This window comes from Gobius niger (genome assembly GCF_951799975.1).
Source record: "Gobius niger genome assembly, chromosome: 1".
Classification (NCBI taxonomy): domain Eukaryota; kingdom Metazoa; phylum Chordata; class Actinopteri; order Gobiiformes; family Gobiidae; genus Gobius; species Gobius niger.
The window spans coordinates 41,375,727-41,392,719 of record NC_136852.1 but is presented as its reverse complement, the minus strand read 5'-3'; the positions used below and the strand labels follow the sequence as shown (position 1 = coordinate 41,392,719).

Below are 16,993 nucleotides of genomic sequence, written 5' to 3'. Positions count from 1 at the left end.
GAGAGGAGAGAGAGAGGGAGGAGAGGGGAGAGAGGAGAGAGAGGTGAGAGGAGAGAGAAGAGAGAGGGAGGAGAGAGAGAGGGGAGAGGAGAAAGAGAGAGGGAGGAGAAAGAGAGAGGGAGGAGAAAGAGAGGGGAGAGAGAGGAGAGAGAGAAAGGCGAGAGGAGAGAGAAGAGAGAGGGAGGAGAGAGGAGAGAGGAGAGAGAGAGGAGAAAGAGAGGAGAGAGAGAAGAGAGAGGGAGGAGAGAGGAGAGAGAGAGGGAGGAGAGGGGAGAGGAGAGAGAGGTGAGAAGAGAGAGAAGAGAGAGGGAGGAGAGAGGAGAGAGAGAGGAGAAAGAGAGGAGAGAGAGAAGAGAGAGGGAGGAGAGAGGAGAGAGAGAGGGAGGAGAGGAGAGAGAAGAGAGAGGGAGGAGAGAGAGAGGAGAGAGGAGAGAGAGAGGGGAGAGGAGAAAGAGAGAGGGAGGAGAAAGAGAGAGGGAGGAGAAAGAGAGGGGAGAGAGAGGAGAGAGAGAAAGGCGAGAGAAGAGAGAGGGAGGAGAGAGGAGAGAGGAGAGAGAGAGGAGAAAGAGAGGAGAGAGAGAAGAGAGAGGGAGGAGAGGGGAGAGAGAGAGAAAAGAGGGGAGAGGAGAGAGAGGGAGGAGAGAGAGAGGGGAGAGAGAAAGAGGGAGATGAGAGAGGGAAGAGAGAGAGGGAGGAGAGGAAAGAGAGAGATGAGAGAGGGAGGAGAGAGAGGGAGGAGAGAGAGAGAAAGGGGAGAGAGAGTGAAGAGAAAGGAGAGAGGGAGAAGAGCGGGAGAGAGTAGAATGAGAGGGAAGAGAAGAGAGAAGAGAGAGAGGAGGGAGAAGAGAAAAGAGAGAGGGGAGAGAGAGAGGGGAGGCAGACCTGCCATACACTTGCTTTGTATCATTTCCAAACAATGAAAGAGGACGCACTGCAATTTTAAACTCTTTTTTGCAGAGTTGGACCAAGAACATGACTTCATTACTCGAGTAAAAGTAAAAACATATTATATATATTACTCTAATAAAAGTAAAAGTTGCTCGGTCAAAATTATTACAAAATACACTGAACTATTTTGTATTCCAAGTGGAAAGTACAAATCAGTTTAAATAAGTTCCATAAAAAACAACTTGAAATGTGGGATGCACAAAAGTACCAAAAATATTACTCCAGTAAAGTACAGTTCCTCTTGACGCTTAAGTGCAGTACATAAAAGTACATTTATTCTTAAGTTACGTATAAAAACAATTAAAGAAAATGTACCAAAAAGTGTCAGCAAATCGCACTTGAAACGAGATAAACGGGTAAAAAAGTCGTGAAATGTCATGAAAGGAGTAAATGAGATCTTAGCTCGTCCAAATGAGTTGGTGGAGTGAAAGCGGTAAAAAAACAAAAAAAAAAGTTTGGGATGAAAACCAAATCACAATGGTGGAGTTTTCAGCTGCGGCGGCGGAGGCTTCGTTCACTGATGCGGGACTCGGCTGAAATTGATGCATCTTCCCTGGAAACACAGAGACAAAAGAGAAAACGTCACACCACTCACATAGTAATAATAAACCAAATTATGCACAAAACTGAAAAAGGGGAAATCAAATCTACAGATGAGGCCCTGGTTTCGGCTGAAGAAGAGCTCCTGTAGTGTCTGTGTTGAAGATGTGGTGGAAAATTGGAACAAATGAATTATTCTTGCAAGAAAACACAAAAGCGTTGAACCAAATGGAAAAAATGTACAAAACTTTGAGATGTGTAGGACTGGGAAAAAAATCGAGTTAGTAGGTCAAATCGATTGATATATAAAAAATAAAAAAAATTAGGTAATATTTAGGTAATATAGATTTTCTTGTAGGTCCTGCTGCACAAGAAGAACAGAGGCCACCTACGGATTTGTGGTTGTTTTATTAGCTCAATCCAAATACAGTATAAATAATTTAGATGTTTAAAGGGACTAACTAAACTAATGTGTAGAATGATCTCAGACCTGTTCACCTCAACTGCCTCTAAAATCCTGTCACTCAAAAAGGTGTTAATTCGAGTCCGAAGTGCCGTCATGCACGAGCTTAATATAAAAGCTGCAGTTACGCATTAGACCTGAGGTGGCAGTAGTGAGTATAAAAATGACCAACTTGCATCTCTTTAACAATGTTGCACACTGCACAGTGACAGTTACAGAAAGGGTTGATGTGTGTGGTTGTATTTAGGTGATGTGTGTGGTTGTGTGTAGGTGATGTGTGTGGTTGTGTGTAGGTGATGTGTGTGGTTGTATGTAGGTGATGTGTGTGGTTGTGTATAGGTGATGTGTGTGGTTGTGTGTAGGTGATGTGCGTGGTTGTGTGTAGGTGATGTGTGTGGTTGTGTGTAGGTGATGTGTGTGGTTGTGTGTAGGTGATGTGTGTGGTTGTATGTAGGTGATGTGTGTGGTTGTGTGTAGGTGATGTGTGTGGTTGTGTGTAGGTGATGTGTGTGGTTGTGTGTAGGTGATGTGTGTGGTTGTGTGTAGGTGATGTGTGTGGTTGTGTGTAGGTGATGTGTGTGGTTGTGTGTAGGTGATGTGCGTGGTTGTATGTAGGTGATGTGTGTGGTTGTGTGTAGGTGATGTGTGTGGTTGTGTGTAGGTGATGTGTGTGGTTGTATGTAGGTGATGTGTGTGGTTGTGTGTAGGTGATGTGTGTGGTTGTGTGTAGGTGATGTGTGTGGTTGTGTGTAGGTGATGTGCGTGGTTGTATGTAGGTGATGTGAGTGGTTGTGTGTAGGTGATGTGTGTGGTTGTATGTAGGTGATGTGTGTGGTTGTATGTAGGTGATGTGTGTGGTTGTATATAGGTGATGTGTGTGGTTGTGTGTAGGTGATGTGTGTGGTTGTGTGTAGGTGATGTGTGTGGTTGTGTGTAAGTGATGTGTGTGATTGTGTGTAGGTGATGTGAGTGGTTGTATGTAGGTGATGTGTGTGGTTGTATGTAGGTGATGTGTGTGGTTGTATGTAGGTGATGTGTGTGGTTGTATGTAGGTGATGTGTGTGGTTGTATATAGGTGATGTGAGTGGTTGTGTGTAGGTGATGTGTGTGGTTGTGTGTAGGTGATGTGTGTGGTTGTGTGTAAGTGATGTGTGTGATTGTGTGTAGGTGATGTGTGTGGTTGTATGTAGGTGATGTGTGTGGTTGTGTGTAGGTGATGTGAGTGGTTGTATGTAGGTGATGTGTGTGGTTGTGTGTAGGTGATGTGTGTGGTTGTATGTAGGTGATGTGTGTGGTTGTATGTAGGTGATGTGTGTGGTTGTATGTAGGTGATGTGTGTGGTTGTGTGTAGGTGATGTGAGTGGTTGTATGTAGGTGATGTGTGTGGTTGTGTGTAGGTGATGTGTGTGGTTGTATGTAGGTGATGTGTGTGGTTGTATGAAGGTGATGTGAGTGGTTGTATGTAGGTGATGTGTGTGGTTGTATGTAGGTGATGTGTGTGGTTGTATGTAGGTGATGTGTGTGGTTGTGTGTAGGTGATGTGTGTGGTTGTGTGTAAGTGATGTGTGTGATTGTGTGTAGGTGATGTGAGTGGTTGTATGTAGGTGATGTGTGTGGTTGTATGTAGGTGATGTGTGTGGTTGTATGTAGGTGATGTGTGTGGTTGTATGTAGGTGATGTGTGTGGTTGTATATAGGTGATGTGAGTGGTTGTGTGTAGGTGATGTGTGTGGTTGTGTGTAGGTGATGTGTGTGGTTGTGTGTAAGTGATGTGTGTGATTGTGTGTAGGTGATGTGTGTGGTTGTATGTAGGTGATGTGTGTGGTTGTATGTAGGTGATGTGTGTGGTTGTATATAGGTGATGTGTGTGGTTGTGTGTAGGTGATGTGTGTGGTTGTGTGTAGGTGATGTGTGTGATTGTGTGTAGGTGATGTGAGTGGTTGTATGTAGGTGATGTGTGTGGTTGTATGTAGGTGATGTGTGTGGTTGTATGTAGGTGATGTGTGTGGTTGTATGTAGGTGATGTGTGTGGTTGTATATAGGTGATGTGAGTGGTTGTGTGTAGGTGATGTGTGTGGTTGTGTGTAGGTGATGTGTGTGGTTGTGTGTAAGTGATGTGTGTGATTGTGTGTAGGTGATGTGTGTGGTTGTATGTAGGTGATGTGTGTGGTTGTGTGTAGGTGATGTGAGTGGTTGTATGTAGGTGATGTGTGTGGTTGTGTGCAGGTGATGTGTGTGGTTGTATGTAGGTGATGTGTGTGGTTGTATGTAGGTGATGTGTGTGGTTGTATGTAGGTGATGTGTGTGGTTGTGTGTAGGTGATGTGAGTGGTTGTATGTAGGTGATGTGTGTGGTTGTGTGTAGGTGATGTGTGTGGTTGTATGTAGGTGATGTGTGTGGTTGTATGTAGGTGATGTGAGTGGTTGTATGTAGGTGATGTGTGTGGTTGTATGTAGGTGATGTGTGTGGTTGTATGTAGGTGATGTGTGTGGTTGTGTGTAGGTGATGTGTGTGGTTGTGTGTAAGTGATGTGTGTGATTGTGTGTAGGTGATGTGAGTGGTTGTATGTAGGTGATGTGTGTGGTTGTATGTAGGTGATGTGTGTGGTTGTATGTAGGTGATGTGTGTGGTTGTATGTAGGTGATGTGTGTGGTTGTATATAGGTGATGTGAGTGGTTGTGTGTAGGTGATGTGTGTGGTTGTGTGTAGGTGATGTGTGTGGTTGTGTGTAAGTGATGTGTGTGATTGTGTGTAGGTGATGTGTGTGGTTGTATGTAGGTGATGTGTGTGGTTGTGTGTAGGTGATGTGAGTGGTTGTATGTAGGTGATGTGTGTGGTTGTGTGTAGGTGATGTGTGTGGTTGTATGTAGGTGATGTGTGTGGTTGTGTGTAGGTGATGTGTGTGGTTGTATGTAGGTGATGTGTGTGGTTGTATGTAGGTGATGTGTGTGGTTGTATGTAGGTGATGTGAGTGGTTGTGTGTAGGTGATGTGTGTGGTTGTGTGTAGGTGATGTGTGTGGTTGTGTGTAGGTGATGTGTGTGGTTGTACGTAGGTGATGTGTGTGGTTGTATGTAGGTGATGTGTGTGGTTGTGTGTAGGTGATGTGTGTGGTTGTATGTAGGTGATGTGTGTGGTTGTATATAGGTGATGTGTGTGGTTGTGTGTAGGTGATGTGTGTGGTTGTATGTAGGTGATGTGTGTGGTTGTATGTAGGTGATGTGTGTGGTTGTGTGTAGGTGATGTGTGTGGTTGTATGTAGGTGATGTGAGTGGTTGTATATAGGTGATGTGTGTGGTTGTATGTAGGTGATGTGTGTGGTTGTATATAGGTGATGTGTGTGGTTGTGTGTAGGTGATGTGTGTGGTTGTATGTAGGTGATGTGTGTGGTTGTATGTAGGTGATGTGTGTGGTTGTATGTAGGTGATGTGAGTGGTTGTATGTAGGTGATGTGTGTGGTTGTGTGTAGGTGATGTGAGTGGTTGTATATAGGTGATGTGTGTGGTTGTATGTAGGTGATGTGTGTGGTTGTGTGTAGGTGATGTGTGTGGTTGTGTGTAGGTGATGTGAGTGATTGTATGTAGGTGATGTGTGTGATTGTGTGTAGGTGATGTGTGTGGTTGTGTGTAGGTGATGTGAGTGATTGTATGTAGGTGATGTGTGTGGTTGTATGTAGGTGATGTGTGTGGTTGTAAGTAGGTGATGTGTGTGATTGTGTGTAGGTGATGTGTGTGGTTGTGTGTAGGTGATGTGTGTGGTTGTGTGTAGGTGATGTGTGTGGTTGTGTGTAGGTGATGTGTGGGGTTGTGTGTAGGTGATGTGAGTGGTTGTGTGTAGGTGATGTGTGTGGTTGTGTGTAGGTGATGTGTGTGGTTGTGTGTAGGTGATGTGTGTGGTTATGTGTAGGTGATGTGTGTGGTTGTGTGTAGGCGATGTGTGTGGTTGTGTGTAGGTGATGTGTGTGGTTGTATGTAGGTGATGTGTGTAGTTGTATGTAGGTGATGTGTGTGGTTGTGTGTAGGTGATGTGTGTGGTTATGTGTAGGTGATGTGTGTGGTTGTGTGTAGGTGATGTGTGTGGTTGTGTGTAGGTGATGTGTGTGGTTGTATGTGGGTGATGTGAGTGGTTGTATGTAGGTGATGTGTGTAGTTGTGTGTGTGTGATGTGTGTGGTTGTATGTGTGTGGTTGTGTGTGGTTGTATAAAGGGAGTGTGGAGCTGAGACAGTGAAGACAATGGCACCAAGAGGGAGCTCTCTGACTGCACAAAGACCATGCTCTGACGGGGAGGCTCAGGCAGATCCTTTCAAACACGTGATAAATATAGACACTCACCATCCATTTGGTCAGAGTTTTATTATATTTGTTGTTCTGGCACGACTTTATGAAATGTAAGCAAAGGAAAGTCTGTTTATGGCAAAATAAAGCCAACAGATTGCTGATGATTGTAGCGTTTAAGGCGAGACGCTGAGGGTGAAAAAGGGAAGTGTATTTATTTTATGGATCTCCAGTAGATCATTTCATCCTTTCACATTAAAAAAGGCTTTATTTTCAGCAAACACATGTGAATAATGGATGGTGTGGTTTCAGAGAGTGGTTTGGGATCTAGTTATTGAAAGCTACTCACTGTATATGATGTATTTGATTTAAGTGTCGTGCACAAGGGCACAAGACACAAATACAGGGGTTCCCAAAGTGTGGTTCGGGACACACTGGGGTTTGGGTCACGAGACGTTTTCAAGACAATATTTTTTTTAATTCATGACAATCGATTTAATGTATTTGTGATTGAAAGCCACATATTTTAGTGAAATGAAGCCAAATGTCAAAACAAACATTAATATTAAATGATTCTGAATATTAATTACATTTCACAGTGGGTGGTCCTGAGATGTTGGTCTAGTCATTTTGGGGGTCGCGGACCAAAAATTTGGGAACCTCTGCTCTAATATACTATTTCTAACTGAAAAATTGTAATTTTTAAATTCTGATTCCGTCTGTTTTTTGTTGTTGTTTTTTACGGTTCAGGAAGTAGACACAGTCGGCATCAAAAGTTTAAGACCAGTTGAAAAATGCCGAAAATGCACATTATACATGGATGGTAGAAGTAGAACTTCAATCTGCAGCAACAAGAAATGGGAGTGAGACAAAACAAATCCTGAGGGATATAGAACAAAACAGAAGACCCGAATAATGTCCCCAGCTCTGAGGATCTGATTGGCTGGAGGATCCTCGACCCAAATCTGTGACTGAAGTCATTCAAAAACAGCAAACATCTTCAAAGGCCTCGTCTCTTTGAGCCACAGAACTGTCTGTTTGGACTTTGGAGACAGACCAAACATGGGACAATGAGAGGTGGAGGAAAGTTATATTCTCTGATGAGAATAATATAACCTTGATGGTCCTGGCATCACAAGAAAATCCACCTGAGATGTTTTCTCTGCCCCACAGAGAGGGGGCGCCATAATGAATCTTTTGACTGAGGTCTTGTCTGTGGGACCACTGGTTATTGGGCTGCATTCGGCTCCAGTAACGGTCTTAATGTGGGTCGAGGGTCAATCAGGCAATCAGGTCCTCTGGCTCAGAGCTTGTGACATTATATGTTCAACCTATCTCAGCTCAACCATCCAATTATTTATTTATTTTTGCCTTTGCCATCAGGACAAAGTCATGACAGTGTGAACACCTGACACAGAATTACAGTGAATGCACAGATTTGGTCTTAAAGCCATAAAGGCATGTCGTCCTAAACTTTTGATCAGCAGCAATTCAGCATTTCAGTTTATATGTTGCTTTCAATCAAGCTTTCATGCTTTCAAATCAATTTGATCGGGACTGTATGTAAACATGTGTGAAAAAACCTTCCAAATATTGCAAAGTCCGAGCCTGTAAAGTGTGGAGTCTTATGGATCGACAAAAGTGCAGATGTTGTTAAAGAGTGGAGACAAAACGGCCCTAAAGTTTAGTCACTTTGTCTGCACATGCGCCCTGTGTATATTTCTCCTGTCTGTAGCCGCTGCTGTCTCCCACAAAGGAAATGTTTGATTACGGCGTCATCTCGGTCACAGCCTTTCGTGCTACACGTGGACACCAAACCTGTCAGTATTTGTGAATGAATAAGCGTGGGAACGACCAGGGAGCGACACAGCCATGTTGGAGTTACTTCCTGGAAATATACGGCTCAAAGCGACAAAACGTCTGAGAATAAAGATTGCAAAGGGCGAGTTCGGTCTTTATTATACTCTGACCTTTAAAGCAGTACAAAGTAACGTGTTTACCATAATAAATCCTTTCCATAGTCCCTGTGGGGGTAATACAGAAGTGTTTATGGGATGATTGGGGGGTCTTTCATCTCTCCCTGCAACTTGACTGCCTCCAGCCCTGAAGCACCAATACACACTAATGGAATCACAAAGAAGAAGCTAACATGCTAAAGGGCAAAGCTAACTGCGGGCTAACATCACTTTAAACAGTATTTACAGCCAAGTTTGAGTGAATTTTTTTTAATCCATTGTATCATTGGATGTACAATATCCCTTTCTCCCTTCGCCTTTCCTGTCAGTGTAGTATTTACTCTCCAAGACAATTAATAAGTTAAAAAATCGCAACATGCTACGACACCTGCAGTTGCGCTTATGGCCTCTAGGGGCAAGAGTTACTTAGTACTGCTTTAAAGCAGTACTAAGTAAAGTGTTTACCATAATTAATCCTTTCCGTAGTCCCTGTGGGGGTAATACAAGTGTTAATGGGATGATTGGGGGGTCTTTCATCTCCCCCTGGTGTCTCTGGCCAGAAAACCACACTTGCAACTTGACTGCCACCGGACCGAAGCCACCAATACACTCTAATGGAATCACAAAGAAGAAGCTAACAGGCTAACGGGCAAAGCTAACTGCAGGCTAGCGTCACTTAAAACAGTATTTACAGCCAAGTTTGAGTGAAAAAAAATATTTCCATTGTACAATTGGATGTAAAATATCCCTCTCTCCCTTCGCCTTTCCTGTCAGTGTAGTATTTACTCTCCAAGACAATTAATAAGAATAAAAAATCGCAACATGCTACGACACCTGCAGTTGCGCTTATGGCCTCTAGGGGCAAGAGTTGCTTAGTACTGCTTTAAGAGTATAATACATTTAAACCTGGCTCTATCCACTATTTGGATTTTGTCGCAGAAAATATCAGCAAGTTCCTATCTCTACATTTAATCATTTTTTTCACCTGCAGCGTGCCGCCTTAATGCCATTGAAGGTCTTTAGTTCCAAAGCACTGCTGCCGCATTTCTCTCCCTCAGAATCCGCTCCGTTATTTCCTCCGTTCCCGCTCAGCACTTGGCCGTTCGCTCGCGCTGCTCTCTGCACCGTAAGCCCGGCGCCGTGTTAGCTCCGCGGCTAATCCCCCTCAGTCAACAGCGCGGGCCCGGCAGATGCCCACTTGGCCGCGGCCCGGGAGCGCGGCGGATTTGGTGGTTTTACGGTGAGCGGCGCCGAGCAGGTGCGGCGCAATACGGTCAAACCGCCGCTCCAGGAACGGCCCTCGCTCGCTCGCTCGCTCGCCCCGTGGACCGCAAAGAAAGGCGGACGAGAGTACTTTCCTACATAATCCTATACTACGTGGTCACATTTCAATTGAGTTCCGTAAATGTATACGTTTTCTTTCTATACACTAACCTGCCCAGGGACTACAGGTGTAAATGAGCATATTGTGCTATAACCTGGCACCAAGCATCTGTCCTGACTTTGTCTTGGACAGTGTGATGTTGTGCACTGTCCCCGTCAAAAATAAAAACATCAAAACCTAATTTGGAGAAAACAGCCCTGAGGTTTTGCAACATTTACACTACTGTTCAAAGGTTTGGGGTCATCCAGGCCAGTTCTACAGCTCAGCAGTGCGAGCATAATTGCGTTCTGCTCTCCCAAAATTTCATCCACTGGGCGGCGCTGTTTGTTGTGGAGCGCACTTCCTGTTGCTAGCATACGGCATTCAGACCGAGCGCGATGGAGACTTTTCTGTTCTGTTTTATTGCCTTAATGGTTTGTGCAGCCCTGTGAGGCGACTCCTGTTGTGATGTTGGGCTTTACAAAACCACTGATTGATTAAGACGTCAGGGGCGAGGGATTTTAAATGTGCTCTGAGGGGCAGGAAGGAGCTCTTGACTGAAAAAAAACCCTTCTGTAATAACTAGTCCCTCTTTGTTACTGCCATGTCCTCTGGATCATTAACTATAGCTATATCCATGGTCTACATGAGGATCTCCCCAGTATTTAAGCACATATCCAGCCCATATGTCTGAATAAAGGACGATTATTTGTGCCATTAGTGACAATGGTACCCACGTTAGCGGTTAGCTATCCCGCCCCGGCCTTGGAGGCTCCGAGCCGGGCGGGAGACCGGACAGCGGGGCAGTGTGTGGCTGAGTGTCCGCTGAAGGCAGGAGGGGAGGCGGGAGGTACGAACCCCAAATGTAGGGAGTCGGAACAGTCAAAGTCTGCCGTCTTAAATATCAGCTACAGAATTGTATTCCTTTTTTAGAAGAAGATGAAGCAGAGCGAACGAAAACGCTCCGGCAGACAGAACCGGAAGTTGCGAAGTCAAATGCCACCCATAATGCGACGCAAAATTCAGTCGCTCCCCCGCCCATCGGATGAAATTTTGAGAGAGCAGAACGCCCGAATTGCACGAGGGTTTTCTAATCATCATGTCACAGAATGTGATGATGTCGTCATTTCAGATGGAGAGCAGAGTACAATAGAAGACTATGAGAGAGATACAGCATTTGTAAGAAATCACCAGAAAGAAAATATTGACAAATATTGTAACTCATCATTATTTGGCAGTGATTGGATTCACACATCCGCCACATCATCATGCTCATTTTTGTAAATATTGTCATTGTTTTGGACACATTGTGGAGTAAATAATTGGACATTTGTTTATATATGCAGACAGACAAGACAATGGACTTTGAGACAGTTTTATTTTCATGTGGATTCTCCCAGTGACAGAGATATTAACCATCTTACAGCTCTACTTCCGGGTCCCGGGAGAAACTACAAAAAAGTCTTTAAAACCACAATCAATATTTATGAAACTCAACAGAGAGTTACTGAACATACTTATTTATCAGGCCCATTAGCCAAAAATGCACCTACTGCTATAAAAGTAATATTTACCAAAATTGCTACATCCAGGTTAGCGGAGATAAATGCTAACGGTGCAGCAGCTACGCTAACCCCGGAAGTAGTGACTTTAATAAACATTACTTTTTTAAGCAGTAGGTGCGGCATTTTTGGCTAATGACTCTGAGAAATAAGTAGGTTCAGTAACTCTCCGTTGAGTTTCAGAAATATTGATTGTTTTTTTTAAAGAGTTTTTATGTTTTTTTCCTACACATTGGCCGGTCTGTAAGGACCCGGAAGCGGAAGTCGTGACGTCACACAACAAACGTATTAGCCTCTAACGCGATTAGCTAACACAATGTACCATTAGAACACTGGAGCGATAGTTGCTAGAAACGCGCCTAGTCGGTACTGTATATTCTTACATTTATATTTAATAATTGTAATGACTTTTACTCTAGAATCCGCCTGAAAATGCCTCATAAATCCCCGACATCCAAAGGTTTTCAGGAAGTTGAAACAAGGGACTGTCCTCCACACAGCGCCGCCTGCTGGACAAAGCCGGTGCACTGCCCTGGTGTATGTACAGTAAATGTACAGTTAAGTACAGTACGCCGACAGAAACTCGGACATAAAAGCAAAACTCAACTGTTTGATTGTTAGAAAAGAGAGAGAAAAAAATCGATACTGAGGATTGTTGAGGGTTGATTAAACCAGATTTTCCGCGGAAAACAAAGGCCGGCCATCTTTGATCGCGGGGCTCGTGTTGAGAGAGCTCGCCGCGTGTGTATTAACCGCTGCGTTGGCTAGCTCGCCGTGTTAGCTCGGCATTAGCTCGCGGCTTTAGCGCTCTGTTAGCCCCGCTGGTCAGCTGTCGTGGTGTTGACCGAGGAGGCAGAGGTCCACGTTGGCCGCCCCTCTCTGACATGTTTGCCTCCGGGACGTTTGGTTTGTGCAGCTCTGGGCCTGATCCTCCCCCAAGCCCTCAATGAACCCCTCGATTCACACACACACGGACACTTTCAACACAAAAACATTTTCAGGTTTTTAAGCTAGTTCAGTTTCACTTATTCAAAAACTAAAGATCAAAAATCCACTTGGAAAAAAGTCTTTATCACAAATATATCAATAAAATCAAAGCATAAATTCAAACCTGGCTCAATCTATCATTTTGATTTTGTCAGTTTGGGCCATTTTTGCAGCCAAAGTTTTCCCTTTGCACCTGCAGCGTCTAACCTTAAACAATTATTTCAAAATCCTACAAGAAATGTCACCAAGAAGTTTCTCTAAACCGAGATATTTTTACGCGTAATCCTGGTTTAGAAACTTGGACACTTTTGCGAAATCCCGACAACAACAAAAAACTGCTAAATTTAAGCAAAGTGTCTGCGTTGTTTGCCGTCATGTTTCTGTTCTTCGTTACAAATTCCTCGGCGCGGATTTATCGGGGAAGAGAAGTATCAAAAATAAACCAAGGCGGATTCCCGTGTTTGCCTTGGCGGAGGGCATTAATAGATTTATAAAAGTTTGTCACATTTCTTAAACAGAGGGGGGGATGGAGGCGGCCCATCTGGACACGAGGAGCCGCCGAAAGATGGCTGTGCCGCGGTGATAAGCTCCAGGATTTAGACTGTTCCCGCTCCGCGCACGGCTCGGCTCATGAGGCGCGTTCACCCAGAAAGAGCCACTGCAGCAACAACTGTTTAAACCAGAAAGAGTTGCCGTTTGTTCATTTGGATTGTGCTTTACAAGCCGGTGTCGACAAGTTTCACAAAGCGCGGCTGTGGCGCTGTAGGGCCAAGCACAAGTACAAACACTCTTCAGCTGGTATTAAATAGTAAGTAAGTAAGCAAGTAATCTTTATTTATATAGCACCTTTCACAGGCAAAGGCCACAAAGTGCTTCACAACACAGTAAAAGCAGAAATTACATACAATATAAAAAGGGGTCAAAACAACACAGAAATCATAGCAGCCCAAAAGTAGCTAATTAAAAGCTTGAACAAATAAATGTGTCTTAAGGTCGCTTTAATCAACAATCTTTGAAAATAATGTCACTGATCAATTTCATTTACTCCTTAAGTTCGGTGAAAATACAAAATGTAAGGTCCAAAACATCATCAACAGGAGGTTTCAAATTCTCAAAAAGTGTACATTTGTTTAACAGAACCCCCTTATGAGAGACAAACAGGCCCGGGTTAGAACCATGAGGCCGTCCTTCTGTGGGCCCACCACCTGCAGGGGGAGCCATAAGGGGCTGGTGCAATGTGATTTGGGCAACTCCAACAGCTGCCCCCACAACATGGAAACGGACAAGTGGAAGAAGATGGATGGATGGATGTTTAACAGAACTTAACACTGGATTACAATGTGTTTTATTATTCAACCACTACATCCAAAATAAGGTTCTGGGTTTTCTCCGTTGGTGTTTTAAAGGAACAGGCAGTATTGTTTAGATCACACTAATTATTTGGTGTAATTAAATTTTTCAAAATCATCTTGGGGGCCAGGAGATGTAGTTTTAGGGCCGTATTTGGCACCCAGGCCTGATGTTGCCTACCCACTGTAGCCATTATTCCTTCCCTCCAGACTCTGTGGTGAAGGTCCCGGGTTCAATTCCCAGGCTGGACAAGTCGCCCAAAACGCTTCACAGTGTCAGAGATGTGTTCTTCATTCACTCCACACATGGTGGTGAGCTCCGCATGTAGCTTCAGTCTCCCCTGGGGTAGACTGACATGAGCGCTGTTGCGGCTGCTCGCCTCTCACTACCACCATTCATCCCTATTGTGCATGTTTTTAGGGGAAACCGGAGTACCCGGACACGAGGAGAACATGCTAGCTCCACGCAGGAAGGCTCCTCGTTCTAGTTGTGAAGCGCTCGCACTTACCACTATGCTGCCCTGGAGTGGAGTTTAAATTTTCTCCCGTGTCTGCGCAGGTTTCCAAACAGGCACAATAGGTGAATCCTCCACTCATTATACTGAGATGGCCCCGAGCCCTGCAGTGAGGTCGCCCAGGCTCAAATTTCCCAGTGAGGCCAATGTAGTTCACCATAGCCTTTACCTAAGTGACTGTAGTGGTATTTTTTGGGGTCCTTTATCAACTGGTTGGTTGGGAGTCAGGACTCAAAAGTGGGTGAAACCATTTTCAGTGGGTCGCGAGCTTTTTCCAGAGTACGTACATTCCTTTCACTATCTGTATCTTCAATAACAGTGTAGAAACATCAGCATTTGGAAAAGCGACTTGTTTTGTTCATAATTTCATCGTTACAGGATTGTTTCATGTTTATTGAACAATAATTTGACGGTTCTCGTGAGTTTTGTTATGACAATTTGCTGAATGTCTCTCCACCTTCTTTCACCCTGAACTGTCCAATCAAACAGTTTAATAGTTTACATTTTATTTGAGCTGTTACGTTATCCTACATAATTTTTTTGCATTTATATTAGCAGAGTTGGTCAGTAACAAAGTAAATTTACTACAGTACTGCACTTAAGTACAGTTATTCAAGATCTGTACTTTACTCGAGTAGTATTTGTATTGAAAAATGTCCCACTTTTCCTCCACTACATTTGAAAGATAAAATACTTTTACTTTTATTGGAGTACTACCTGAGCGGTAATAGCTGTACTTTTGCTGAAGTAGTGAAATCAAGTACTTTGAGCACCGCTGGTTGACAGCTGCCACGCTAACATCGTATTTATTACACTGACCCCATTCAATTACGTTTGTCCCTATCCTCAGGGGGAGTCCCGGCTTCAGATGAGAGCCTATTGTGCATGTTTTTAGCGTCGGGGAAAAGAGAGGAAACGGGTGAGGCCACGCTTCAGAATCCCTTATGTCTGCGGTCGATGGATAATCCACGACCGTAACATTTCGCCGTCGCCCCCCGCTCTCCCCCCCCCTCCGCCTCCTGCGCCCGTGTTGACGGCATTAGGAGCTGACACGGCGATCGGCGGAGCGCAGCTGCACGGGGGACCGGCCGGAGCCAGGGAACGGGCATCGCCGTCCCGTGCCCACTGCGCACTCAGCGGCGCCATCTGGGCTGTGGGGGAATCACTGCCACCTGAGAGGGAGCCAAGCACATGATGCTCCTGAGAAGAGCGCTCGAGACACACAAGAGACGCCGTTACCGAGGTCCTTTTTTTTTGTTTTTATCAAAAAGGGACAAAAGATCGCGCTCACGTGCACCGATTTGTGGAGAAACGGGACAGGAAGTGTGTGTTCCCCTGGACAAACACGGCTGGATCAAGACCAGAGGTTTTGCAAGACATTCTTTCCGTGAGGGTCGTCCAAAGGCGTGCCGGGTAATCGGGGGAGTCCGGACGTTTCCCGGTGGGCCATGGTGCTCTTGGGCCGTCGATATAAAATAACAAATTAAAGTGATAGTTTGTAAATTTGAAAAGTGAGGAGGCGAGATGGAGTCAAATTTGCAAGGAAACAATCAAATTCCTCCCCTCTTTAACCAGAAAGCCCCTCTCGGTTTGCAAAAAAAGGAAAGCAGGAAAAGAATTTTCAAAAGTATATAATCAAGCTCCTCCCCCTCTCTCCTGATTGGACCCGACATGCCGGCTCACAGGAAAAGCTCGTCTCATTGGTCAATGCGGGAGGATACTAGACTCCGATTAGTTGCTGAGATCTGGGAATGAGGGACTTCACAAAAGCAATATATATACATTAGTCTACTCACATCAAAATGCAAGAGCAGGTGGTCTATTTTGCCCATTTCATAAAATTTGCAAAACATTTAGACTTCCACACTATCACTGTAATAACAGACTCACATTGTGCTATTCCAGGCCTAAAGGCTTTTACTGCAGCAGGAGCCTGGGCTGCTCTTCCAGACAGAAATGAAGAAACACAAGCTTGTCATATAACTCTATCAAATAACGACTGATCAAAATTAGAAAGAATTTTCACATCGAATTTTTCATTCATTGTGGCAGGGAGATAACATTTGACATTGAACTAACTCAGAGGTGTTTAAGTGGAACAGACCTCCGCTTTAGTTCAAGTTGGTGCAGTCCAATCGAGACTGAGAAGTGTCTGCGTGAGTAAAAAATTAGGGATGCACCGATACCACTTTTTCTAAAACCGATACGAGTACGAGTACTTGGATTTAAGTACTCGCCGATACCGAATACCGATACGAGTACAAGGCATTTTCTTCAACATTTTTACTTTTTTCCACAGCAGATTGGTTTGTAATTAGCAAATTTACTCATTTACATTTCCTTTAAGTAAAGTAGGCGACACATTTAAGAGCAGCTGTATTAGAATTGTGCTGATGCCATTTATTTATTTATTTTTATTTTCATTCAATATAATTTTTTATTTTTATTGCACTGTCCATCATAGACAGAAAAGCCCATGTCCTAAAGCTCCCAATGCCTGTGCTTTATTCATTTATGTGTTTTTATTTAACAATAGTATTTAGACGTTACTCTTACGTCTCTTTTCGTCTTTACTTCAGCTCCGTGTGGATTTTCTCGTGTGTTTGTAGCAACTTAGCGAGAAGCTACAGCGTTTTCATTGTTCTGCTGCAGCTCATTTTGGCTCAATATAAACATGCTGTTTGTCTTTTAATTGGATTTTCTGAGGACTTTTTTAGTCGCTGGGTTAGTTTTTCAGAAGAATAAACCCCTGGGCTTAAAACGGCGTCAGAATGGCCAAAACTGCGCTAGCCGCGAGTTAGCAACGTTAGCCTGTATATTGTAAACACTGCAGACGCTGCAGCACTAACAACATTTAGCTTTGATTAAATCCAGCACAGACTCTGATTTAGGGAGTGTCGTCTGTAATAAAGTCAGCTCTATGTGGATTATTGTATTTCCACTAAACAATTCTCCAGTTTGTTGCTTCTTCTCTCCTCAGCTGAGAGCTGTGCCTCGTAGGTGCGCTCACCGCACGTCAAATGGTATCGGTTTCTGG

At 44.1% G+C, this 16,993-nt stretch overlaps 1 protein-coding gene across 1 annotated transcript in view; it reads right to left on the bottom strand.

The window, feature by feature from the left end:
- Positions 1-1,445: 1,445 nt before the first annotated feature.
- antxr2a (ANTXR cell adhesion molecule 2a) overlaps positions 1,446-16,993 on the bottom strand; it is a 179,091-nt gene continuing 163,543 nt past the window's right edge. Inside the window, exon 17 of the mRNA XM_079568130.1 lies at positions 1,446-1,501. Coding sequence (XP_079424256.1) covers positions 1,463-1,501 — 39 coding nt within the window. The 3' untranslated portion in view covers positions 1,446-1,462. The remainder of the gene's footprint in view (positions 1,502-16,993) is intronic.